Source organism: Epinephelus moara, chromosome 5, assembly GCF_006386435.1.
Source record: "Epinephelus moara isolate mb chromosome 5, YSFRI_EMoa_1.0, whole genome shotgun sequence".
In the NCBI taxonomy this organism is placed as follows: domain Eukaryota; kingdom Metazoa; phylum Chordata; class Actinopteri; order Perciformes; family Serranidae; genus Epinephelus; species Epinephelus moara.
In genome coordinates this window covers 20,953,422-20,981,377 of record NC_065510.1, presented here as the reverse complement: position 1 = coordinate 20,981,377, position 27,956 = coordinate 20,953,422, and the positions used below count along the sequence as shown (strand labels likewise).

Genomic DNA, 27,956 nt, shown 5'->3' with positions numbered 1-27,956 from the left:
GCAACTGGGTGGCGCTATAACAACAGAAAAATGCTTAAAAATGGCTAAAATGCAACCAATCGCTGCGGCTCCCCCTGTGGCCAAATGTTTTGTTTTGTTTTTCAAATTTTTGGTATGACTAGGCCATGGTATGGTATGCTGTACATAATCACGGAAACTGTCAGTGTGTCATTCTGTCAGTCAGTCATTCTGTCTGTCCCACATTTTTCTACTCACTGACGTGGTCAATCTATGTGAAACTGCACATAGGCATTGAGGATTGGCATAGGTAGAAGGTGACAAAGCTACCAATGGGTATGGACTAGTAATTATAAAAATATAAGAACATTTTAAGAAAATACAGAAATATAAGAAGAAATATAAGAAATAAAATATATTAAATATGTACAAATACATGCATTGTACCAAAAAGTGTGCAAAATGTAAACACAAGAGTACAACCATCTTCCAGTCTTACATGTACAAAACAAAACATGTGAAAAAGGAAACAAAAGAAACAATAGAAACACAAACAAATGGACAGTAGAAAATTAAATGGAATTCATTTTCTGTATTGTTTAGACAGCACATTGGACAGATCCTACTTTTCTTCTTCTAAATTAACATACCGTCCAGTTTCAACAGTACAAGGTAAAAAAAAAAAAGATTTCAGCTGAGCAAGTAGAGATCTTTGCTTTGTAGACAAATAATATACAGCACAATTCTCCACATCATGTTCAGTTTTCATCATCGTAAAAGCAGTTTTAGTTCAGCCCATATATCGTCAGCCTGCTGTCTTCTGTCCTTGGCAAACACAGACTCTCTAAACAAACCAATACTGAGCTTTTCATTATTAAAAAAACTCCTGAATTGCAAAACAATGTGAATATATCTTTAAACCAGGAACCAATAATTTGTTTACCTCATAAATATTTGCCTCGTCAACCTACTTTCATCCATATCAAGTAAGCGATTCCAAAACTGAGCTGTACATATCTTAGAACAAGCCTCACATGATTCCCATCCCATGTCTCCCACTGTAGCCAATTTTGGTGCATATTTATGGACACCAAAAAATATCTTATGGCACTGTAATCCTGGCAGTATAATCAAGTACAGTGCATATCAATGAGTAATGTATGCCATCCTCATATGTCCCTCTATTATCTCATATTAATAATTGACTGATTTGATATTTGATATTTATTTTAAACATATAAAAAGATGAACATACAATCAAGCAGACAGAAAGAAAGTAGTAACATTGCCACTACTAATTGCACTGATATACACTTTCAAAAAATGACATGAGTTAATTATGTCTGTATTGATGGCGTGCATGTAAATATCTCTAATGGCTTCTTGTGTGCTTGTCGTTGTGTGCGTTTGCTTCAGGTCTGGCCGGCCAGTCGTCCAGAGCCCACGTTCTTCCACACCTGTGGTGGTACTCTTATCCATAAGAACTGGGTACTCACAGCCGCCCACTGCTTCATAAAGTAAATGTTCTGTTTCATCATTTTTATGTACAGTACATGCACTTTTTTCTTTTTAAGAGATGTTCAAGTTGAAGCCCAATCAGCTCCCCTGGTAGAGCGGCTGCACCATGTCAAAGCTGAGTTCTGCCTTTCCTGACTCTCTCCAGGCTATCACTATCCTCCCTTCAAAAGCAGAAATACTGAAAAAATGAATCCAATAAACAAACAAACAAAAAAAAGAGCTAAGTACAGAAATCCAGATTTTTATTGCCACTTTATTCCGTGAAGTTTTCTCAAACTTTCTGGAAGCCCATTTGTGTAATCTCCGAAGGCAGTTGTTGGTGTCTGTGCTTTCACCTCAGGCTTATTATAGTGCAAAAGCAATGCCTTGTTAGAGATGCCTCAACGCCTTGGCTAATGGTCAACAGAGGAGAGAAATGCTGGTGCACTGAGGAGCCTGTGCACTGTACATGTAGTTTACTGCTGTGAGCAAGGAGGTAGACAAGGTTATGTGCCACGGAGAACTCAGAATATGCTGTGTATGGTATAAATGTATATGTTTTTGTAAAACCAGAGTCAGCGTCTGTGGTGTTGTGACAGTGATGTACCTTGAGGTGGCCTGTACACTGTGTGAGCTGATATTATTGAATAATCTGCGGATTTCTTACACAGCTATGCTGATGAGCTGCAGCGTTGGCACATGTGCCTAGGCAAACACAACTTGACCTACACGGAGCCGAGTGAGCGCTGCTTCAATGTGACTGGCATCTATCGCCATGAGGGTTTCAAGTATCCCACAGTGCCCACGGTGGAGTTTGACATTGCTCTGGTCAGGTTAGACGGGGAGGTGATACCCAGTGAGGAGATCTCGTACGCCTGCCTTCCTCCTGACGATGAAGTCCTGCCTGGGGGCAAGAAGTGCTACGCCACTGGCTGGGGAGATGAGACCGGTGCTGTTTCATGTTTAAATTCATTATTTTATTCATTTAATACAATAATACACCTCTTGAGGAGACACTCAAATCTCATAAGTAAAAAAAAAATCCTCTTTGCATATTTTGCATGCCCTCTGCTGGACTTCAAGTGCAAATACCTCCTGTTTATGCTCCACAGTGTGTCAAGCTGATGTTTTCTTTGGATTATCAGGTGATTCAATGAATGCTAAAGTTGCTGAGGCCCTTAACCAGGTCGCTCTGCCTGTTGTGCCGTATGACACCTGCAAGAGGATGGATTACTGGTGGTTCCAGGTTAAGACCTCCATGATCTGCTGTGGTTACACCCTGCCTGATGAGCTCAAGTCCGTCTGTCAGGTAAAACAAGTCAATGAGATGATTTCCACATATCTAACTTTACTCTAACTTGTATCTAACAACATGCTGATGGTGTTTTTGATTCGTGACTTTGACAGGGAGATTCAGGTGGTCCTCTGGTGTGCCAAGATACCCCCACCAGTCCGTGGGAAGTTCATGGTATAACCAGCTTCGGCCCTATTGGATGTATTATGAATAAGAAGCCCTCCGTGTTCACCCGCTTCTCCGCCTACCTCCCCTGGATCAACAATGTCATCCGCAGAGACATGTACAACGAGCACAGTATGGATCCAGCCGGTCTATTCTGATCACTTTGCTTATAAACTAAATAAGGTAGGCTACAAAGGCAGAATTTATTGCCGGTTTTCACCTTCAGTCTTTCCTGTGTAGCATCCGGCTGTGGAGGGCCAAAGGACTTGAATGGTACAGCAGGCACCGTGTTCTCTATGGGTTACCCTGGCAGCTACAACAACAAAGCCAGATGCCAGTGGAACATCCGGGTGCCCTCCGGCAAACTGGTCCACCTCCATTTCCAGAATTTCTCCCTGGAGGAGAGTCAGATGTGCTTAAATGACAAAGTCAGCCTCAGAGACAGGGCAGGAAGTTTAGGTATGTGATTATCTGCCTCCTTTTTCTCTCCAGCTGATAATGAATTTGCTGAGTCATTCATTAATATGATTGCTTTATGTTACTCTGCCATTACTCCAGTTTTATTACCAACTGCGACAACATCACAACCACTGGTATTGTTTTCACATTGTGAATCTGAGAGTGTGTGTGTGTGTGTGTGTGTGTGTGTGTGTGTGTGTGTGTGTGTGTGTGTGTGTGTGTGATCATGGCAAAATGTGGTCCTGGAAACACCTATTGTAGCAGGAAGTACCACAGAAGCTGTTTTGAGTACTTTGCCAAGTGTTAATGTATCTCTCTGTGGTCAGATTTTGTCGGCATGATAGCGCCACAACCGAGCAAGATACAGTCATGAAACGTTACAGGTGTGTAGTTGAGGTCACAATGAAGACTGAGTTTGAAGATGGGTGTGGTACCAGCAAGAAGACTGGAAGTAGGAGGAACCATTTCCCCTCCACTTTATGCCCATGGCTCACATTTGTTTTAAGACGCAGATCGCTGTGTTGTGGCTGGAGACATCCCGTCACAAGATGGTCTCTATTAGTTATGTATGAATGACGAGTCCAGCCTGTTCTCACTCCTACTTCGTCAAATATGCTTTGTCAGTGATTTCGGCATCAGATACCGACGTACAGAGACACTCTTCGTGGTGGTATGATACACACCAGGCAGTGGCTATTTCTCACACTGGTGGCAACGTAGTATACAGAGTAAGAAAGTCTTTGTGGGGTGTGTGAGAATGGAGGTGGATGGGTCAAACCAACACTGGACTTTCACCCAGGAGCCCACTGTTCATTTCCTGTGTGAAACCAAAAGTCAGTGGAGTTATTTTAATAACAACGCAGTGTGCTAGTATGTGAAGCATGCTATATAAGTGACGTATGTCACCAATGTGATATTAAGTTAGTAAAAATTGTGCTTATTTTAAGCCAAACAAAAAAGATGTTTTTTCTAAACTTAACCATATGCTCATGTTACTCATCAAATTTAAGGAAATAGATGTAAAAATAAAGTGTTTTAGCTACATAGTAAGTTATTTTGAAAAATACTGTATGCATGTAACCAGCAGAAACTGTACATTTCCTATGAAAATAGAAATGTATTTGGAATGCATGTAATAAGTGTCAACTGAGATATTGTCCTTGAACGTCCAAAACCAATGCAGGAGACTATCTGTTGCATCATATTTTGACATTCAGGTCCACTGACAAAGCGTGGGTATTTGACAAGTTGGGATGTGAACGGGTTGACATGTCATATTTACAGTAATCCATGTAATAGCTTTTAACATATGTCACTCTGAATCATCATCCTCATGGTGGCACTAGAGGAAAAGTCTCAGACACATCAGAGTTAGTAGCATGCAATCTCTGAGGACCACGAAATATCTTCAGAAAATGTTGTGATAATCCATCTGATACAGGGGTGACATTTTTGAATGGGGGCAAGATTAGATCATGTGAAAATACCTGGAGGCCAGCTGCTTTTCGCATCATATAGGTTATTATTATTAAAAAAAAAAAACACAAGCAAACAAGACAAATGCAACTGTTTCATCTGTCATTGAAAATGTATTAAACTTTCTTCCGTTTCTAAAAGCGGCGGTCCTCGCCGTCAACTTTACACTTCTTTGCTATGGTCATGTCCGCTACCTAGCAGGAGATGTGTGCTGTTAAGTAATTTAGACCTGCTGTCCTCGTTTGTAGCCACTTTTTTTGTGCCAACTAGTGGCAGTAAGACCACAATACACCAATCCATGTAAAAACAAGATGGCAGCCATCTCTGCCAAGTCAGTCTGCAGCTAACTCCAACACAAACGTGGACAAGGTACAAAATCTGATCAAATTTAATAGTTGAAACTTGTTTATTTATGATTAATAACATTTGTAGTTTGACATGCCAACAGATGTAACCAATTCTAGCAACGGTAATGAGCTAAGATGCTGTTAATTAGAAAGTACTTGTTTGAAGACATAAGGAATTTATCTTCACCCAATTGAAGGACAGTGGGACTTTATCATCGTCATTTGAGGATATAGGGACTTTATTATTGTTGATAGTATTTAGTTTTTTTTATATACTTATCAGGTCCTACTGATCCCAAATAGCTAGGAGAAATTAAAAAATACAAACCAAACAAAAGTTCGGGATTCAGGAGGCTAATAGAAATATGTCACTCTAACAAGGCTGAAAACTTGAACCAAAACGATGTCTGTCACTTTTGTCGTCTGAATAAATAACCAAGTATAAATAGCTCTATGAGATAAAATCATAGAAGAGAGGCCATCAGTTGGATTTATATGTTAAACCTGTAGTGTCAGGCTGCTCTTTGTCTCAACAGTAAAGAATCCAAGGCCCCACCACATCTTGTGTCAACCCTACCACTACTGAAGAGTGGAGATTACATATAAAAACCTTAAAAGGTCAAAATAGATAACTGCATCTGCGTTATGAGCAGCTTTCCCATTCTTTGGAACTTTATAAAATCAGTGTGCAATGGCCTAATTTTTTTTTACATTGCATTAAAAATAAATGTATATAGGTTGTCCATGTATATTAAAAAAAGGCATAGGAAGCAATAAAGATGTTATTATACTTATAACATCATATACAAGCTCTTAGGGACAGAGGTTCCTTAGAAATGTCAGCCTAACAGTTCTTAATGTTCATTTCTCCTCAGGCACACACTGCAGTCATATACCGCCTAAAGACCTGGTGAGCGATGGAGACATGCTTCACATCAGCTTCTCCTCCAATGACAAGGTGGTGGACACAGGCTTTACTGCCACCTGGAGGGCAGTGGACCCTACAGAGGGTAAGACAGGAGAAAAGTGTATCTGACAAGATGCTGAGGGAATAAGACTCCACTCAAAACTAATGCATCTCATCTGTTTCAGCCCCTTGTGGAGGGAGCTTCAGCAGTAATCAGGGTGAAATCATATCTCCTAACTGGCCCAATGACTACCAAGCCCAGTCTGTGTGCACGTGGCGCATTACTATTCCTTCAGCAAAAAGTGTCCATGTAGCCTTCACTCACTTTGAGCTGCAAGCCGTCAACATGTTCAGAAATTGTGTTGACTACGTGGAGATCTTTAACGGAGACAGCATGGCATCACTAGGTTGGTTATTCTTTTTGTTTATTCTCTCTACCTTTCCTGTACAGGTCAGTGTTATCAGCATCAATGCCTGCACAATGATAAAACTCTTCATTTCTTATCTGTTCTGCAGGTCGATTTTGCGGCTTTGCCCCTCCACCCACGATCACCATCCCTGGCAACACAGTCGTCATCCGCTTCCTTAGTAATGGAGCCGATCAACAGAAAGGCTTTCGTGGTTACTGGACCACTGATGCCAGTATTATCCCAACTTTGCCTCCTCCACCTGCTAACCCATGGGACAATATCACTATCGGTGAGTGTAGGGACACAGCGGCCCCGTCTCTGATATGTGTATCTGGTGAGCTTCCCAGTTTCAAAATAGAGCTTGGTGAGAGATAAAATTAAAAGGTTTTGCTCCACTCAGATGGAAAAAATTGTAGACAAAAGATCTAAAAGTGGATTATCTGATGTCTGAACTTAATGGGTCTGCCATTGACTCTACCTGTATGAATACAGGCAGATGATAGCTTATTTATAGATCATTTAACTTTATATTTTCTCTTCCCAGACTGGCCAGTAGATTGTGGAAACCCAGAGGTGAAACCCAATACAGCCACCCCAAGAGTGGTTAATGGGGAAGAGGCGATCCCCCACTCTTGGCCCTGGCAAGTCTCCATGCAGGTACTGTCAGCTGTTTCTCTAGCTCTGTTTACACAGAGATTGTACTATAGGGCCACTACAAAGTCCCTCCTTTATGCTGCCTTTGCATTTTTACACAGAACTTAACAACTTAGGCATCATGCTGTTCCACACCGTGATTTTGGACTCCGCCATTGCGGAGGAAAAAGAGGCATGACGGGGGCGTCGGTAGCGTAGTGGATAGTGCCAGCGCCCCATGTACAGAGGTGATGCTTCGCTGCAGTGGTCGCAGGTTTGACTCCGGCTTGCAACCCTTTGCTGCATGTCAACCCCCACTCTCTCTCTCACCCCATTTCAAACTGTCCTGTCCATTAAAGGCAAAAAAGCCCAAAAAAATAATCTTTAAAAAAAAACAAGAGGCATGACAGGCATGACATGTACTGTAATACAACAGCATCGGCCTCTAGTGTGACATACAACATACGCGTTGGCAGCAATTTCTTAACAATAACAGTGGCATTAACATGGCAATAACAATCATTTACTGTCCCTGTTAAATGGCTGCTGATCTCGTCCTCTGCTCGGAGGGTAAGGAGCAAACAAACCTCATTGTTTTCCCAATTTGACATTTTCAGCTGCTGTTCTGCTTTGAGTTAGCTACTAACTGCTATCAGCTACTTCTTAAATCTTCCACATGGGTTCCATGCATAACACGTCTTGCTGCCCATGATCCCGACTGTCCCATTCATAAAGATGTCACTACTACTGTTACTGCCTTCCATCCCGCCTTAAAGGCGAGAAATTTTCACCTTGAAGAGGCAGTGTAAAACGGACTTTGTGTGCTTGATTAACAGCCATAGAGGAGAGACTTTAATTTGTACAAATGTATATTTCCTCTTCTCCAGGCTACACCGATGTTTCCCATACCTTACATGCACGGTTGTGGAGGTTCCTTGATTCATGAAGACTGGATCCTAACTGCTGCTCACTGTTTCATGGTGTAAGATGCAACCACAGAAACACTTACAGCTCACAGGCTTGTTTTGGAGATCGTTGCAGCCTTTAAAATGCCTGATTTTCTAACAAACTGCAATGCATGTTGCAATGTTTGTAGGCGTCTTTTGCCATTAAACTTCGAGAGAAAGTGAAAATTGCAAAAATATTATTGTAAATTTTATTTATGCAAATGTTATCTTATTTTGTCTTGCACAATAGCTGAAGTGAAAAGTAAAACTGTAATTTTCACCTTCAATATTCCACCTACTTTCCAGCCCGCTGAATAAACCCTCCTACTGGCGCATGTGTCTGGGGAAGCACCACATGAACTCCTCCATGGACGTTCCCTCGGCAGAGGAATGCTACAAGGTGGATGGAATCATCCGACACGAGGGGTTCGTCTACGAGCAGGATCGCACCGACATCACCAATGACATAGCCCTGGTGCATTTGGCTGAGCCTGTTAATATGACGAGGGAGATCAGCCCCATCTGTCTGCCCAAACCTGGGGCTGTGATGCCTGCTGGGACACCCTGCTTTGTCACCGGCTGGGGAGACGAGAAAGGTAGAAGTGATCATGCATTTCATTTTTCTGTAAAAGAACTGTAGTCGTGATGCTACCTACAGGAACTGGGGGTAACAATAGTCGCAGAAGTGGGTATCTCTACACCTTACTACATCCGCCTTCTACACCTTCTACAGCAACATAAACTTTTACATTTGTTTTAGGTAACCTGTTCCCCAAAGTGTCAGAGAAGCTAAATCAGGCAGCCCTTCCTGTAGTTGACTTCCAGACCTGCAGTAAGCCTGCTTACTGGTGGGACACCCTCAGACCCTCCATGATCTGTGCTGGTTATGAGTCCCCAGATGAGCTCAAGTCAGCCTGCCAGGTGAGACGACACTTTCAGAAAAACTGTTTACATGGATACACTGGGATTTAATGTAAGGGAGGATGATACTTTGTTGTTGATATACTTGTCAAACCTTCTCACAGATTATGTAAATGGCCCGGCCTTTCATGATTGGGTCGCCCGTTATGTAACACCCTGTAAACTGTTTTGTTTGTGATCAGTCAGCCTTGATCGCAGTTTTCAGGCGTAATTGGACAAAAGAACATTATTTGTTTGCCACAATGAGCAAACATTCTAGCATGGGCATGGGAAGATTAGGAATTTAGCAAAACACTTCAGAACAGCACTGAAGGTTTTAAATATCAGTAGAACTTTATAGGACACAACACTGACATTTGCCACCCTGAAGAAAACTGTCACATTTTTGATAAACACTGACCTTTACAAATTCCAGGGCACAGACATGATTCATAGTGAGCTGTCAACATCAAATGTTCACCAATGCATCTTCTTACCAGTGCAGTAAATCTTTGGTGATTTACTTCTGCTCTCCCGCAGGGTGACTCTGGAGGTCCCTTCGCCTGTGCGGCCGCTGGAACAAACACGACCTGGGAGGTGCACGGTATCGTCAGCTTTGGACCTCGGGGATGCATCAAAGACAAGAAGCCGTCAGTGTTCACCCGCGTGTCTGCCTTCAGTGACTGGATCGACAGCAACATCAAGAAGTTTATATATGAAAATGGCAAAACCAACTAAAGCCTGAAATAAAGATTTTTACAGTGTTTATTGCTGATTTCTGTTTAAAGTCTTTGTAGCTTTTTATTCAGGGTTCAATATTAAGTATTGCTCTCTGCAAGAGTGTGCTGACTCATACTGTTAGGCTATAGGCATCTTCTCTGGCAGTAAATATATTGTATCTATTTAATTTAATATTTCCTCATTTTCTACAGTTCACAAATTAGATAAACATTGCACCAAACATTCTGAGGAAATAAAGACAAACAATTCAACTATCTTTGAATGGAAAGATTCATTTTGCAAACAGAGCAATAGAGTTTACACAAAACTAAAACTATAAACTTCACACTGAACTCTTCTATGCAATTCATATCATTCAGATGTTGAAAGAGACAGTTCATCCCCAAATCAAATGTTGTGGCATTTGAGCGTACCTGCTGCGCATTTACACTGGAAACAATGAATTTGAGGGCGCAAAAAATGCAGCATGTGTACGGCCCCTTATATTGCATAATATTCTAAAGAAGGCAGACATTTTCATGGCCGATATCTCCTACACTTGGCAGGTCAAACAAAAACAATCTAGACTGATAAATAGCACTCCGGGTAAGAGGAGAAATATGTGTTTTTGATTTGGGGGGGGAACTGTCCCTTTAAATTACATGTAGATGTTTAAGATTGTTGTACAACTTTATATAATTAAAAGTAATGGTCTAATTACAAGTATAAATTCTGGCAAATTACAAAAAGAATAACATTTGATGTGCAAATAACAGCATACTGAAAGTGATTAAGCATTGCAACCATGTTTTGTTTTTTAAAAAATAAAAATAAGATGAAATTCCTTTTATTTTTTGTCATTTAAGTGCAGCTAGTTTGCACAGCAGCATGACTTTGCTTCTCCTGCCAGCTCTCATAGTTTACAGGCTGCCTCCTCCTTTCCTCCCTCCTCCTTACAGCCAGATGAATCCTGCAGGCACAGATTTAAAGTTTTAGGTTTTAACCCTTTAATCACATGACCAGGCCGTTCAGCCAATGGGAGAGCTCGGCTCAGATTTCAGCCTAGGAGGAGAGAGGGGAAGAGGGAGGAAGAGAAAGAGACAAACTGTAATCTGTGCTCATGGGTAGGACAGCTCACAGTGCGCCGGTTCTGACAGCGCTTCTTTTCTACACCCTCTCCTCCTGTGCTGTGTTTTTGGAGTATTTGGATGGCACATTTTAAGATGAGAGGGATTCCCACCTCTGGGAAAAGTCCAAGAGTTTGTCCTGGAACAGAGTGAGGAGAGGAGGAGGGAAGATAGCAGCAGATTTTCCCCCTCATCTTTGCCTCCGCAGGCGTTTCTTGTGTGGAAGAATGGGGGCAGGAGCTCTGACCATCTGTGTGAGTAAAACCCTGAGTTGGCTCCAAAAGGCTTCCCATTGAACCTGTGATTAAGGGCTGAAGAATGCATAGCGGGACTGTGTGTCTGCACACTCTTTTGTGATGGTGTTTAATGTTGTGTTTTAAAATGTCAAACAGGGACAAATCTCTTCTCCCTGCAGTAAAACAAGCTTTCCCTCCCTAAGTTAAACTTGACTCACTAAATACATGACTGCTGGCAGCAAGATGAATACTTGTACTTGTGGTCTCAACAAAGAGAACAAGTCTGCCATCTTTTCACAACAGTATACCAGTTCAAGAGCAAAAATATGGATAAATACACACATTAAGCTTCATGTTTCCTGTCCATACCTGTCATGTTTTCCAAGCAGTGACTCAGTACCTCAGTGAGGTCACTTTCCACAAAATTCCCATCATGGAAAAAGTGTCTTTACAAGAATTAAACCACTTTAACACACTACTTTTTAAAACTGAATGTCTCTGGCAGTACTTTTTTTGAGTTGAGCAGCTGTTGCCTCAGCTCTGGTGCTACCAGTGGCTCCAGTGGCCACCCACATAGGGTGAAAGAGGCAGGGACAAGGGGGAGGAAGAGGGGGGAACGCTGGGGGGAGGAGGACACATGCTTGGGCTTGCCATGTCTTCATGAGAAAGTTAAAGACACAGAAAGATGGCCTCGCTTGTTAACAGTTTATTTGTGTTTTTAAAAAGACTTGTTTATCCACTTTAACTGAACAAAATGTTTCAGAGAAATGTCTCGACCAGACAGTGGAAATGTCTGCAACAGCTCTCAGTGGGAGACGGGAGACTTTCAGCAGTCATTAGCTCCCAGTGTCTCTTTATAGTCCCTTGACAATAGGTGTATTTCTCTCTGCCGGAAGTTGTAGTGTGATAATATTTTGAGGATGGGGGAGGGGGGAAGGGGATGAGGATTATTAGGCTAATCACAGCCGACTGTCCTGGGGAACAATAGATGCAAATGGGCACCAACAGGAAGTGTTTCCTTTCAGTCTTTACTGTTTTGGTTCACACTGGCTCTAAAGCCAAGTATTGCCAAGAGACAACTCAGCAAGAACAACCTTGAAATGAACTTTTAAAGGAATACATCAAACCCCAAATGATCATTTGTATATCAGTTACTTACCCCGTGTTATGTGAAATTTGTGTTTTTATCACATGCCTTCATGGTGAAGGAAGAATCCAAAAAGAGAGAAGAATGTTCATGAATTGAAGTCATAGGGGTCCACGTTTAACAAAAGCAAAACCAAACTGTTTCCAAACTGTTGCACAACTTGGAGCAGTGTTATCTAAGTATCATTAATCCAGTCATATGCCCACACAAACAGCCCAGCAGACCCTACACCATTGTGAGCATTTTTGTGCTGTGGTGTGTCTGTGTTGCTATGTAGTTACACCTCCAAAACTCTAGTCGGTGGCGGAGGTTTCTGTGAAGTGATGATAAGTTTAGTTGTACATTTAGTAGTACATTAAACATGGCTTAATAGAGACAATTTCAAAAACAAGTACACAAATCGGCTTCACTATAACTCGCAGCATTCACAGACAAAGTATTTGTCTTTTACTGGACACATTTTCCCCACAAATACAAAATGCTAATGTTTTTAGCACAAGCCTATGGCATTTTACATTGTATAAATTAGCCTGGCGACAAGAGGAGATTTCCTCTGCTCATATGAAGCCGAGATAAATCCCGAAGTATAGATCCCCGTGGATAAATCACACACAAGACTTAAAATGCAATTTTTGTGGAGGCTTTATTTTCATCACAATTTCTTTGTTATCTGTGAAATTACAAGTTTAGTTTCCACTGAGGGAAATGGTTTTCAGCTTACAAAAATAGACAGGAGGTCTGGGTCGCAGTGACACGTGTTACATTTTTGGGGAGGTGCACGTCAGGCTACGGTGTAGGGTACGGCGTAGGCTCTACGTTGATGCAAAGCCTACTGCGTAGGTACGGTGTTGATTCGATGCAGGAGTATAAATTCTGCCTTCCTTTGGTGTATATGTGAAACTTATGTATCTTATCTTTAAAGCCAGACTTCATCGACAAAAACAGCAATTTTTCCTTCCTTTTTCCTTCCTGGTCTACATCTGCCGCGATCAGTTGGTTTGTTTGTATTAATGTGGGACTTTGCTGAATCTTAAGTAACCCTGTAAAATACCAAAGTCACACAATAACACAAGCAAACAACCGATCGAGGCAGCGGTAGACCAGCAGCTCTGAGAGCTGTACCACGAAGCAAGTTCAACAGAGCCAGGCTCTCTTTGCCTGAGCTGGCTCGACAAACCCTAAAGCCTCAGTCAGAGATAACGAGTACCACAAAGGTGGCTATCAACTTGTTCTCTTAACCCGGACGTTCATCTTCTAGCGCTCGTTCAAGAAACGTGGCAGATGACATGATCAGCGCGTCATTTGACAATAATCAATCACCTGCCACCTACTTCCTTTTAAGAACATTAAAAAAGTATTTCACTAACAAGCAACACTGTTGCTTCAGCTAAGGCGTGAGGGGAGTGCTGACAGAAAATTACTAATTGTGTGAATTCACAAGTTCATAAATTTATATTACCTCTCCTGACACACACGTGACAGCTGCACATTCTACAGCTCTTAAACTTTAAACTTGATGCAGCGGATTCATACGTTATACTCATGTATTGCATTCACATATACTGTACTGACATTGTCCCATCATGAAGGAGCAATGAATTTTACTGATTAAATATTAACTGTGGAAAATACCAATACACTAATTAACTTCCTAAGCTGTGCTCTATTAGCTGTAATATACCAACACTGTGAAACAGACTTCAGCAGATCAGGACCAAGCATAAAAAACATATTTCAAAGTGGTGAAATTATACTGCATTTCGCATGCAAGTGAACATCATACTAATTATAGTGACCTATGAATGTATGATACTAGAATAGAAGGCTCATTTTATAGCCTACGTGGGCAGATGGACCAGAGAACACTACAGACATGTTAAATAATTCAGTAAGAGCAAGAACAACCTTAAATAAAATAAATAATATTCCTCAGATTTTCTGCATCACTGATATACAGTAGGTTCTGTGTAAAATAAAAACAAAACCTAATGCTATACATACAGTAAACAGTACTGTGATGCTGCTGTAAGTGCACAACTGCGTTTGTTAGCATTCAAGTAACAGTTACATGGACCTGAATAACATAATAATAATAGTTTTAATGAGGCTTATCCCAGTTATGATAATATCTGGGATATGGTTTTACATGAGCACAGAGAAATCAGGTTATTCATATCCCATACATGCAGTGAGTAACTATTATATGGTTATTTTGTGGTTCAGGTATTCCTTTACATTTTGAATATTAAAAGCAGTGCTTAAAGGAAGGGGAGCGTTAGTTCAGAGGGAGGAGTGTGATGTTTATATATACTCAGTTTATGCCTACTTTCACACTAAAGCAGTAACAAGTATGTGTTTGCAAAGCAAGCAACCAGGGTTTTACATGTGAACCAACGCTTCCGCTCAGGTGTGAGCGTGTGAACACAGATTACATTGTCTGCAAATTGGGCCCCTCAGATTTAAACTTGTTTTCTCAGTTGCAATTTACATAGTTGCAGAATGAAAGTTGTTGCAGCTTTTCACAAGATGAGGAAGCAGCATCTGTCATATTAAATCACTGTGCCAGTCACCAAGGAGTAATTTATGCATATGTATTAGGGTTTGCGAGGAGCCTTGTGGTTTGCTTTGTCTTCACCCCAAGAGCATTTTATCTTGTAGCAAGCCTTACTTAGATTGTGTTGTGGATGCTCACTGGATTATAGACCTTTTTCTTTTTCTTAATCTTTTCTATAGGTGTTTTCAAGTGCAAGTGATTGTTGAATATGTATGCTTTTTTTCTACTTATTCAGCAATTTGCAGGGAGGCTGAACAACTTTACTTTCTGAGTTGCTTTTTGTTGTTCTTGGATATCTGTTGTTGAGGCTGTTGATCACCTTTTGGTCTTGTTTGGGGTTGGTTACATCCAAGTAAATCACCCTGAAATTGTTTTGGATATTTTATTGGTAATTTTTCAGAATGGACCACAAAACTATAATTAATAGCCCGGGCTGTTATTTGTTTAAATCACTGAAATCAGCAGGCCTCTGTTTAAGACAGGCCTTTAATTACTTTTGCATACAACTGTTGTTCAGAAAAGATGGGACAAACAAATTGTTTATTTAGCCCAGTATGAATATTACTTGTCTAAAAATAGGCTTCAGATAATATATCAATTACGAATCATTCATTTGATCTATCTCCGACAGACAGCACATCAGAGAGAGGGGAGTTACGCCACTTGAGGATTACAGCACCTGGCATACCAACACAACACCACTTTGTCCTGATAAAACAATACTCACAATTTAGGATGGACTTTTATGAAAACCCCTTTTGATTCTTTTGATCTGAGGACCCTTACGGACTAAAGGAATATGAATAACTTACAGGATTATTCGGTAGCCAACAACCCAGTTTAATACATCAAACTTCTATTAAAAAAATGAGCTGCTTGGCAACCAGTCCAGGCGTCTAATTGAGACAGCCGTTTATTGTCAAAATGTGTAGCCACACCGGGCTAGTAAAAGAAACTGGGTGTTTAATTGGGACTAGGCTTGTAATTGAAGTTTTAGGGTACTTGTGAAAGGACACTGGATCACTGTCACAATATGTAAGGAAGTGGGTTTTTTTATTGGCAAGGTCATTTGCATGTTCATGGTGACTTACATCTGTCTATGCAGACTGACAAAACCAGTGCTCGGTTAGACCTAAAAATACTTTGTTTTTGTGCATGAGGAAGATGCTGTAGATCAAAACGTTGCCTTTAAAAGAGACAAAGAAAGAAGTAATCTAGCCCACAGTGTTCAGACCTCATTTGATCCCTGCAGAGAAGTATTTTTGCCTTGATGTGTGTACATTCGATCTCCTTTTTCTGTGCATAGCTCAATACCAGTACGAAAGCGTATGTGTGTGCATGATAGTAGAGACAGATTAAGAGGACATCTGTTCATTAAGGCCTATCACAGTCAGATAAAGCTTAGACTGGCTTAACTCTTAAACACCTGCATGAGTAGTAGTAGTACAACTGGAGCCGGTTTGCAGTCCTTGAAGGTTCACCTACTGCTACTCAGACTTTGCTTTGACCTATTAACATTATTACTAACAATAAACTGTTACATCTATTGAGTAAACTCATAAAACTGTATGATCTGTTGATCTAAAGTCGTATATTGATTAAATGATACGCACTTAACTTTGAAAAGATGTACTTTAATCACAATCATTAAGGGCAGGGCAATATATCGATATTAATCTTAGTTAATATAATGATATCGTCTTACATTTTATATCCACATTAATGATGATTTTTTTTTTTTTTTGTGAAAGCACCAATAGTCAACCCTCAATATCATCGCAATATCAATATCAACATCAACGTATTTGATCAAAAATAATGTGACATATTGTGAGACAACTAGGGGTGGGAATCGCCACAGCATCTACGATACGATACGATGTTATCACGATACTTAAGTCACGATACAATATTATTGTGATTTTAAATATGCTGTCATATGCTGAGTATTGCAATAAAATATATTGCTGTATATTATAAATTAAGTACCTTTTATCAACTGTAAATGATGTCCACAAAGGAAAACTTTATCAACATCTGTTTTATCTGTTAAGATAAAGTTTTCAGTCTGTTCATTTCACTGCAGTCATTTTTTGCAGCAGCTAAATGTATGTAGTGGACAGAAAAAGCATTTGATTCTATTATTCTAGTAGGCTACCTTACGTTTAATTTGTATTTGTAATATTAAAAATATATATAATAAAAAAATCAATACATGGCACTGTGTGACGATACGATATTGCCATTCAAAAATATCACGATACTATGCTGTATCGATTTTTAATCCCACCGCTAGGCACAACACGTTTGATTTTTTTCATAATGCCAAGCCCTATCATCATTAAAGTTGCATTACTAATCTTCTACACCATTAAGACATATCGGACTTAAAAATTAGATACACAGATTTTTAGGATAGTTTTTTTTCTACGACACAGTTAAAATAATATTCAGAGAATTATGAACTTGTGCTTCACTTTGTGTTACAAATACAACCACAGCTTTGTCACCTACTCAAACCACTCATTTATTCATACTATACTGCTAACATCTTCTCACACCTTAAGACCTACCTAGCCTATTATAAAATACAGTATGACAATGCAGTTTAGCCCATTAAGTGGTGCTTCTTTTCAGGCAGCCATCCAAGCATGAAGCAGTCAAAATTCGAGTGTACTTAATAACCATTTCACGTTCATCGGGAAGGTGCAACTGGCATATTTTATGCACCTGTCAGAGAGGATGACTGAGCACCATTAGCACACTGTCTGCAGAGGCCCGTCAGATGCATGTCGTATTAGCGCTGCCAGAGCATCTGCCATGGTAAAGATCTCCTTAGCCATCTTAGCACCATCTGTGAAGTGGGTTTTTAATCAGCTGATCTGAGTGTGGCACATCCTGTACCCAGTCTGTCTAAACTCTGCTTCCTCTTCACCACCCACTGTTACCTTCGCTACATGGTACTATGACAAAATCATAGCAGGGGCCTCCCATGTCACTGTACGGGTCAGTTCACCCTTTTGCAGCAGTGAACTCTGGAACCACAATGTCACATGGTGTCGTCGTAGCCATGGATACAAAACTTTGTTGCTCTGATCATGTGCAGGAAGTCTTTTCCTCCTCACCCCGTGCCCAAGTCCTGCGTCTGGTTTGTGTCTTAACTCTGTTGCTTCTCGTGTACTGACTAAACATAGTCAGAAATGTATTATTCTGTAGTTGAATGTGCCAAATGAATTAGTGCTCAGTGTTTACTCTCTGAGGAAGACAATATGAGTGTGTGTTGTACAATCTGTGCATCTGTACACAGAGATAGAAACAGCATGTGGCACTGTTTGCCTTGATAAGTTATCAGATAAGACATACTTAACAGCTGGTGAATGAACACAATAAATATATGCTCAGGCTTTACAAGGTTTGTCCACTGAGGAGAACAGGCACAGACTGGCAATTTGGACACAGTAGTGGTGGGAAGTAACTAAGTACATTTACTCAAATACTGTACAGTTTGATATTCCTGTACCTTACTTCAGTATATTCATTTTTATTCTCTACATTCAAGAGGGAAATTATGAACTTCTTTCTCCACTTTATTTAATGTGATGGCTACAATTAAGACTTACTTTGCAGAATATGTTTTTACATACAAAAATATACAATGAGTTTAGAAACTGTCATGTATAATTTGTACAAAACTACGACAGCACATTGCTGCCATGTCTTTACCACCTGGCAACCATTTTTAACTTTTTGTGGCAAATATGGAAGCTGAAAAATTGTAATGAAACATGCTATACTCTCTTACTTATGTCACACAAGTTAATTAATTTGTCGTCATTTTTCTCCTTTTTATTTTTTTTTTTAATTTTTACATAGATTTATTTTTTTTAATTATTTTTTTTAAATTTATTTTAGTCATTTTTATTCATTTATTTTTTCTCTATTAGATTTCTTTTGACAGGTCTGCCTTTCTCTGTTTGTTCCTGGGTTGATGGGTGGGTGGGGTTGTCTTTTTGTCCTTACTGGTTCTGTGTTTGTACCACTAATACAAATATTTTTTTATTGAATTACCAATACAAAACAACAACAAATGGATCAATATCATTTTATAACGTGAAGTGATGACAAGATGCTTTTCACATTATAACAATTAGTTACCATACTACAGCGTGAAATGTTTTACGTTAAAACAAGATAGAAAGTACATTTTTATAACTAGAAAAGTTTCTTGTCATACTGTGGTAAGTTTGTCTGTCATAATATTGTGATTATATCTTAAAATAACAAAAACATCTTGTTAACAATAATCTTTTCACATCATACCATCATACTGATCCATTTTTCTTTTCCTCACGTGGCAACTTCTCTTCTAATCTAGTCAATGGTACATTAAGTGTTAAAATGAGCTCGACCTCAGCTAGCAGAACAATCAGTGCCCCAGCCGGCTTGGTCATGGCAAGTTGCTGGAAACATCAATAAGTCCAAACTGGTAGAAAAATATTTCTGCACACTTATATCTATGCAGTGTTTCACTTTATTGTTGAGCTTTTGGTGATGAATGCTCTGATGAAGGTCAAATAGATCGAAAGCTCAACAATGAAGTGAAACACTGCATAGATGTAAATGTGCGGAAATATTTTTCTACCAGTAAAAGTAGCAGTACTGCAGTGCAAAAATACTCCATTACAAGTAAAAGTCCTGCATTTGAAATTGTACTTAAGTGTTGGGATCAAAATATACTTGAAGTACCTAAAGTAGAAGTAAACATCATGCAGAATGGCTCCTTTCAGAATATATATAGGATATCTATGGAATATGATTATTGATGCATCAGTGTGTTCATCACTTTAAGGTTGTGACTGGTTAAGGTAAAACTAATTTCTTGTACTAAATTTAATGTTGGGCAGCTTGATATATGATAAAATGTCTTGTGTTTTTGGTTGATTTATGATTTTTTTGTGTTAATAATCTGAATCTTCAAAGTAACTGTTGCCAAATAAAGAGTTGTTGTTGTAGAGTAAAAAGTAGAAAAATTGGCTTCCATGATGTAGTGGAGTAGAAGTATAAAGTACTATTAAATGGAAATGCCAAAGTAAAGTATAAGTATCTATATTTACACAATAATGCGTCAATAAAACCGATCTTGGAATATGCTATTAATATTCTACTTTTACCTAAGTAAAGGAACCAAATGCACACACACACACACACACACACACACACACACACACACACACACACACACTTCACCAGATTAAAAGAAGTTTCTGTTCAAAGAGCCCACTCTTGTATGCTTCCCTCTAAGCTCCACAGACTCCTGAAAGGCACACAGTGGTTTCTCAGAAAGTTCTCCAGTAAAATCTTTTTTATCTGCCAGTCTTTCATATCCAAATGCAGGAATGTGGACTAATAATCCCTCCAGCTCTCGACACACTCAGCACACTACCCATTCAAATGAATAATCATGGTTAAGACAGCTGAGCATCACCTCACCTGAGCTTACTCATCTACATGTGCGCACCTAATGTCTATTTGTGCAGGTGTGAGTGTCACTCTGACAATGCCTTTAACCAAAGGTGTTGCGTGGTAACCTGATATTTGTCGTAGCAACACACACACGGCCAGCCCTCCCCTTTCCTCTCAGCTCTCAGCGCACTCTGTCCTCTGTCATGACAGTATGACAGTGCATGTATGGACTCCACAGAGAAACCACCACAGACACTTTTTAGTCCATGGAGCAGAGTGAGCCTCCCTCCTCCAGGACAGGTGTCTCTGCTGCGGTGTCCAGCCCGATGCCAGCTGCAGTGCTGCCCTCTGTGCCCATAGTGTCGGTGGCTGACTGCTGCTGTCTGTTCTTCTCCCTGCAGCATGACAAGACAGCGGTGCAGGTTAAAGAAGACATGAAGAGGATGGTCCAGATACCCATACTGCGACCCAGGACAGTGACAGCCAAGCACACCAAAGTGTTTGGAGTGTCCCTGTTAGAGCTGCACCAGAGGGGCCTGGTGGAGGGCGGTGTGCCCCTGGTGATGCGCAGGATGGTGGAGCATCTACGCAAGCATGGTGAGGAAAACACAACATAATAGACTAGAGCAAAAAAATATTGTAATGCTTTTTTGTTTTTGATGAGTGAGCACTAGTACTCTCATGGGACACATGGAGGGGCAAGGCCAATTAAAGCTTTAAAAACAAGTAAAACAATTTCAAAATCAATTCTAAAAGATACAGCAGTGGGGTAATGTGATCCATTTTCCTTGTTTTAGTCAACACTGGCTGCAGCATTCTGGATTAGCTGTAGTTTTCTTATTGAGGTCAGGGTCACACACTGGGGCCGCTTTTTAAAACGATAGAGTATTAAATATCAGTGAAAATATTCAAAATACACATGATATAAAGTTTAAGGAGCAAAAAGCAATAACAGGTATCGTTACTCCATCACTCCAGAGTAATGGAGTAACGATAGAAGTTGGATGAGTACAAGCGTTACTAAAAATGGACTAAAGTGGTGGGAAAATGCAGATTGCACCTGATTATCGATGTTATTGTCACAAACTGGCTCAGTGAATGTGACAAGCAGAGAGTCCACACTTAATTAATTTTATTAAACTAAGATTAACTTAAATAACCAGTGGAGTGTGTAGGTCAGCAAAGTCAGAAATGACTGCCATGCATGGATGTGTGTCAGGTGTGCTGTGGAGGTGCTGAAGGTGCAAACCAAAAGCAATAATGCCAGGTCTGCTGCAGGAAGGGAGAGAACGAGTGAAAACATGAGGCAGCTTTTACAGCCTGGAAAGCCCAGTTTAGCCCAATCAAGGCAACAACACTCCTATGCAAGTCTGTTATGTATGATATAATACTACTGTAATACTTAATTTAAAAAAATGCAGTACTTTAAAGTACAGTATCATTAATCCCACCAAGAGAATGATTGCTACTGATGTGTTGTCAGCACAGATGATAACAATAACTTTAACAAAGGTTTATGCAGACTTGATGCTCAGGATGGTGGATAACATTGCTGACTGGAATGGTGGCAAAAATATATCCAAAAAAATATAAAAATGCCAAGCAAAAAATGTAACATATACATCAATTTTTAAAGATAATGCTTGAAAACACACTGGTATGGATGGCACTTGTTGTTGACCTACTTTATCATGTCCTGTACTCTTTTTGCTGCACCACTAGATGTCAGTACAAGAGGGTGCAGCTTTTTCCTCATGGCTACTGAAACTACAGGCCCCTGCATGTGACTTCATCTGCTCTCAGCCATAAATAAAGACTCTATAATAAAATAAAAATAAAAACCTCTTTGGTCCATTCAGTTTGGGGTTTGAACATCCCTACGGTGTCTGCCTCCGCCACAATAACGTGGATGTCAATGTAATTGTGTTTGTGGTGTCCAGGGTGCTTAACATTACATTTTATTTAAAAAAAAAAAAAAAAATCTAATGTATTTTCAGTAACGGTGTCCATGTAGCTCTTAATAATCTACAGTCCACTGTCAGCTGTTTTCATTGGATCTATTTCTTAGGTGTAAAGTAGTTCCGAACGGCTGCTCACAAACTGTAGATTATTCAACCATTAATTGTTTTAAACGAGGGACGTTTGATCTCCGAACAAACAGAGACGGTTATGTGAAAACATGAGCGAATACAGCCACATTTAGTGATTGAAATAACTTGATATTAAATTAGTTTAATGTAATTTGGGCCAACCGGCCTTTTAAACACAGCACTGACAGAAAATAATGGATCTCTAGTAGCATCTAGTGGACGCCATGGAGACCTACAACAACACCAGCAAACTCCTGTTAACAGCTAACGGTTAATTAAGCTATTAGCTAGCTAGGATGTAAGTTAGCCTACTAAATGAAATTTTTCAAGCCACAGTGCTGTAAAGGTAAGGCTACTTAACCATGTTTGGTGTATCTTCCCATTTCTAACGTTTTCCAATATATTTTATCCACTCCTCTGTCCAAGAGAGACGTTGGAAATAATTAATGTTACAGTTATAACTAACTGCTAACTAACTGTCAAGAAGCTAACGTTAGTGTTAGCAAGAAATAAACCGTTTGTGGCTAACATCAGCTTCATTGTTTGATACTTAACCTATCTATAAACAGGTAACAGTTAAAATGCAACGTTAGCATAACGTTCATATTATTACTGAAAAAGTCTACAGTGTCTATTGTACTCCGTGGTCTCATCTGGTAGGTTTACTATGGGTAACTCACAAAGGAAGAAGTGGGTATACTCTAAATAAACAAATGGCTTTTTGGGTTATCCTCTTCCTGATGGGCAGCATACTTCTTCCAGGAACACCATATTAATTAACAACCTTACTGCAGTGGTTGAAATTTAGCTGTCAAGGCAATATAGTATCGTCACATGGGCAGTTCAGACTTTCCAAAGTCCAAATTAAATAGTTAGTACAGACCCAGATGAGTGGTTTTCATGTTCACATTATGTTGTAACAAATTACAGTACCTGTCAGTGTTAGACACAGATTATGCATATATATTCTGTGGGGCTGCTGCAAATATTAACAATGCATACTTGCACACTTTTGCAGCTGAATGAGTAACCTACATGTCAGCCATGCATATACAAAGACACGACAGTAACATACTGCTTGACACATGCAACAGCGTTTGTTAATGTGAGACAGTCCAAATTCAATAGTTAGTCCAGGTCGAGATGGGTGATTATCCTGTTCTCATAGTTCCAGTAGATTACAGTACCCTTAGCCATTTTTATCAGTGTTAGACACAGCTTATGCACATATATTCTGTGGGGCTGCTACAAATACTAACAATGCATACTTGCACACTTTTGCAGCTTAATGAGTAACCTACATGTCAGCCATGCATATACAAAGACATGACAGTAACACACTGCTTGTCACATGCAACACTGTTTATATATTCCAATGGCTTTTTGGCTGATAAGTGGGTATGCTGTAAACTGCTAGAAAAAGAGGTGGGTATACACCATATGCCTGTGTATACCCTCCACTACACCACTGTGTATAAACTTTGGCCTGATGATGGTGCTAGAGGAAACACAGGTGCTACATGACAGATCATGGGGTCAGAAAATCATGACAGATCAAAAATGTCACCCCAAGTTAGCTATCTTATTGAATAGCTGATAGATCGGCTGGCTCCTAATGACATGAATCATTATCATCATACTGTTTTTTCTGATTATTCTCCAGCCTTGCATCAGGAGGGTCTGTTCAGAGTGAATGGGAATGTGCGTGCTGTGGAGACCCTCAAACAGCGGCTGGAGAGTGGAGAGGACATGGACCTTCTTTCTGAATCTGATTGGTGTACAGTGGCCAGCTTGCTAAAACGGTATCTCAGGGACCTGCCAGTGGGTCTGGTAGACTCATCAGTCCAACAGGCACTGATACAGCACCACCAAGGTGAGAGAAAGTAGTTTCTGTTGCTGCAATTCCTTTTTATGTGCTTATTTTTAACAGTTATGGGCCTCTTTGTCCTCGCGAAGTAGATCACTTTTTAAGCAGTCATGTGGTACATTTTCTTAACAACTTCCTTAATCCACAATATGATATTTATACCTGCACGAGTGTAGTGAATATCTGGGTCATGACTCTGACTGGATGATAAGCAAAGCTATCTTTAGGTGCTGAAATGTACTATTAGCACTGCAGTCATGTGCACTGGGCAGGGCATATAAAGGCACTGCAAATTCTGTGTGTGTGTGTGTGTGTGTGTGTGTGTGTGAAATAGAGAAGGAGAGTTTATGTGACTACTAGATGAGTGATGGACCTCATGTTTCTGGCAATAATCTTGGAGGTCATAAGAGGTAAAGTGAGTGATTTGGCAGGGGAAGTGTCTGTGTGCTCGCTCTCTGCTCTCCTCCATCACTGAGTTCAATCTGTTTAATGAGAGGAGAGTGCACATTTTGGCTGCGGTATTTGGTTTTCCCTCATAGACCCCATAAATATCAGCCTATTTTACAGGGCCTGTGGCCAAAAGCTGCATTAGATAATAGCTCTTCAGTGCAAGACTTGGGCATAACTACTGAGGAAAATGATTTGGGTGTGCTTTGTAAAATTGGTTTGGCCAGTAGGCTACTTGGATGATGTAGATGTAAATCAAACATCAAAGGCATTTGATGAATGGATGGATTGTGATATGAAGTTACAGACTGATTAGCTACACATAGACTGCACAATATATTTGTCTGATGTGTCTTCAGTTAAGTTAAAAATTGCTGCACGTCTCAATAAGGATACTGAGACTGTGACCTGAGTTATACAAGTAAACCAACAAGCTTCATACCATTATTCAGTTACTGTTTTGATAATCAATCAGTAATTTTGATGTAATTTATCCAGTTTAAACTCCCAAAACAATACAGTGTGTTGCATGTGAGGGATTTTACATTTCTCAACTAATGTTTTCAATTAAATATCATTATTAATTGTGAACTAAATACCTGCGAGGGTACTTGCCAGTAAAAGATTAGCCAATTATAGGCATCACATTGAGCTCTGGGAATTGTGATAGATAATTGTCATTATTTCTGACATTTACTATCTGAAAATGATTTAATACTTAATTGAAAAAATAAATGACCGATTAACTGATAATGAAAATAATCATTAGTTGCAGCCCTGAGTGGTTATCCTCTTCCTGATGGGTAGCATTCTGCTTCCAGGAAGGCCATATTATTTAACATCTTTATTGTAATGGATGAAATTAAGCTGTCAAGGCAAAATAATATTCTCACATGGGCAGTTCAGTCCAAATTAAATAGTTAGTACAGATTCAGATGAGTGGTTTTCTTGTTGACATAGTTGTAACCGATTTCAGTACCTGTCAGTGTAAGACACAGCTTATGCACATATATACTGTGGGGCTGCTTCAAATATTTATACATAAATGCACACTTTTGCACCTGAATGTGTAACCTACATGTCAGCCATGCGTATGCAAAGACACGACAGTAACACACTGCTTGACACATGCAACAGTGTTTGTTTATGTGAGACATTTAGACATTTATTTAATACTCTTTTGTAATATTATCCACATAATTAAGCCAAAGCGGCTCAGTTTTTTTAGCTAGTCAAAAGTGCTCCCTCCAATATATAACATATACCATAACCATATACATATACACACACATATATTATTATATTGAGCATGCTCAGTTTGCTATTTTGGTATGAGATTGTTTTTTAACACAGTACAACAATTTCATCCATCTTTTTTTATACGAACAAAGGTTACTTCTTCTTTAATGTGTTTTTGTTTCAGTGAGTTCTCCGCATTTTTACTGATGTGGATTGATTATTTGCAGCCACTGCTAGTTATTAATTTAAAGCCAAATATTTTCAACAGATACTCCTCTCTTTTTTTGTCCACCATTTCATTTTTCACTTGTATTTTCCTCAGAACAGAACAATAGTACAGAACAATATCGATATTTATGCTGTCGTGTTTTGTTACAATAGGTGTTTCTATTCATTTGAGAATCAATATGTTGTTATAGAAAAATAAAATAAATAACACTGGTTTTTACTTTTTATTTTCAGTGTAATCTCTCAGGCAAACAAAAGCGTGTGTGCAGCATTCAGGTGTGAAATGTTTTGCAATGATTTGGTCCTCTGATTATCTGGGTTTATGATGGTGTGTCTGGTGATGTACATCCTCTATGTTTACCTGACCTTCACATATGTGTCACTGCATAAAGTGTGCTTTTTTTTTTTTTACGTCGCTAGTTGTTCGTTTGTCTATTAACCTGTGAAAACTTGATCAACCTCTGATGAAAAATAGCTTGAAAGCTGCCCACGAAATAAAAACCACACACACAAGCGACCATTTACTCAACAAACTTGTGCATGCACACTCACAATCTGAACTTTACTCAAGAGCAGTTGTGATCACCGTAAGCCATTATTCCCTCCTCTCGCTCCACGTACTCATACGTACACATTCCCGCGTTCATACAGTACGCACGCACGCACACACTCACGTAGATGCACGCAAGTTTGCGTCACTCATTCATTCGGGATCAGAAGCTGTTTATCCAACTCTGACCCAATTATGTATCCAGAGTAATAGCATCAACATACTTTAAGGCTCTTTGCTCTAATGCTCACGTAGTTACCACAACTCGAGATTAGATATTACAAAGAGCAGGTGGATGGAAATATAACTACGTTCTGGAGACCAGCTGTAAAACTATAACGATCTGAACATGTTTCACTAAAAGCCAGTAAATCATAAGAGTAAATCTAGCTGGTCGTGTCACTCATCATTTGATCGATTTTGGGTGAAAAGACTTGAACAGAAATGGTTGCTTTAAACACTGGAGCATTTCTCCACTTTTCTAGTTTATATTTTTTATTCTTATAAGTTTATATATTTTTTTCTGAATGTAAACATAAAAATTAATTATGACCCCTGCCTTTGACTCTGATATCTTGTGTGTCTGCAGAGTGTGGTGATGATGTCTCTTGGTCAGATATGAGAGACCTACTTCAGCAGCTTCCAGACGTACACTACAGCCTCCTCCGCTACCTCTGCCACTTCCTCACCCTTGTGGAGTGCAACCACAAGGAAAACCGTATGACTGCCCTCAACCTCGCCACCGTGTTTGGACCTACTGTCTTCCAGTGAGTTGAAACTTTTATAAAGGTAGATGTGGTCGAGCTGTCAATGCAAACACACGTGGACCAATTTCACCATCGCTCCAGCATTCTCTTATTGATGTTTGTACCATTGGCATTTATTGTCAGTCTAGTTTCTTCAGACACTTAAGAAAACTTAAAGGGATACTTTGCCAATTTTCAATCAGCTCCGTTAGGATGTGGGTAGCATGTGGAAATGAACTATGGTAAACTTCCCTCCATCTTACCAGCGCCCAGATCTCCCTACTCATCTCCACCTGAAATTGCATCATCCAGTGGATTATCGCTGGCTCTAGGGCTGTGCTCGAACTACAGATTGTACTTCTGAACCATGAACTCAGAGTATAGAAGCAGATTGAGAGAACTTCCGCCTCATGCTGCTCGAAATGAGGTTGATGGAAGTGATCCAAAGCAGTTCAATCGGGAGAGATTTGTTTTTTGTAGTAGAAAGAATATTTATTAACATGTGCACATAAGTCTTTGGCGATTAGACCCCATAGAGATGGTATGATT

General features: G+C 39.7%; 2 protein-coding genes across 4 annotated transcripts in view; both read left to right on the top strand.

Annotated features, from left to right (window-relative positions):
* zgc:154142 (uncharacterized protein LOC555481 homolog) overlaps positions 1 to 10,394 on the top strand; it is a 34,371-nt gene extending 23,977 nt beyond the window's left edge. The window contains exons 13-25 of the mRNA XM_050044668.1: positions 1,375 to 1,475; positions 2,127 to 2,404; positions 2,601 to 2,764; positions 2,863 to 3,046; positions 3,155 to 3,373; positions 6,072 to 6,206; positions 6,289 to 6,510; positions 6,620 to 6,802; positions 7,058 to 7,170; positions 8,034 to 8,128; positions 8,400 to 8,689; positions 8,854 to 9,014; positions 9,534 to 10,394. Coding sequence (XP_049900625.1) covers positions 1,375 to 1,475; positions 2,127 to 2,404; positions 2,601 to 2,764; positions 2,863 to 3,046; positions 3,155 to 3,373; positions 6,072 to 6,206; positions 6,289 to 6,510; positions 6,620 to 6,802; positions 7,058 to 7,170; positions 8,034 to 8,128; positions 8,400 to 8,689; positions 8,854 to 9,014; positions 9,534 to 9,731 — 2,343 coding nt within the window. The 3' untranslated portion in view covers positions 9,732 to 10,394. The remainder of the gene's footprint in view (positions 1 to 1,374; positions 1,476 to 2,126; positions 2,405 to 2,600; positions 2,765 to 2,862; positions 3,047 to 3,154; positions 3,374 to 6,071; positions 6,207 to 6,288; positions 6,511 to 6,619; positions 6,803 to 7,057; positions 7,171 to 8,033; positions 8,129 to 8,399; positions 8,690 to 8,853; positions 9,015 to 9,533) is intronic.
* Positions 10,395 to 10,835: 441 nt separating this feature from the next.
* Positions 10,836 to 27,956, top strand: part of fam13a (family with sequence similarity 13 member A) — a 72,601-nt gene continuing 55,480 nt past the window's right edge. The window contains exons 1-4 of one of the 3 annotated variants that reach the window (XM_050043403.1): positions 10,836 to 11,094; positions 20,642 to 20,837; positions 23,994 to 24,203; positions 27,251 to 27,428. In XM_050043403.1, the coding sequence (XP_049899360.1) occupies positions 11,068 to 11,094; positions 20,642 to 20,837; positions 23,994 to 24,203; positions 27,251 to 27,428 (611 nt within the window). In that variant the 5' untranslated portion in view covers positions 10,836 to 11,067. Of the gene's footprint in view, positions 11,095 to 20,641; positions 20,838 to 22,630; positions 22,677 to 23,993; positions 24,204 to 27,250; positions 27,429 to 27,956 lie in introns of those variants that run through there. The other 2 variants (XM_050043401.1, XM_050043402.1) reach the window with 2 other exon arrangements.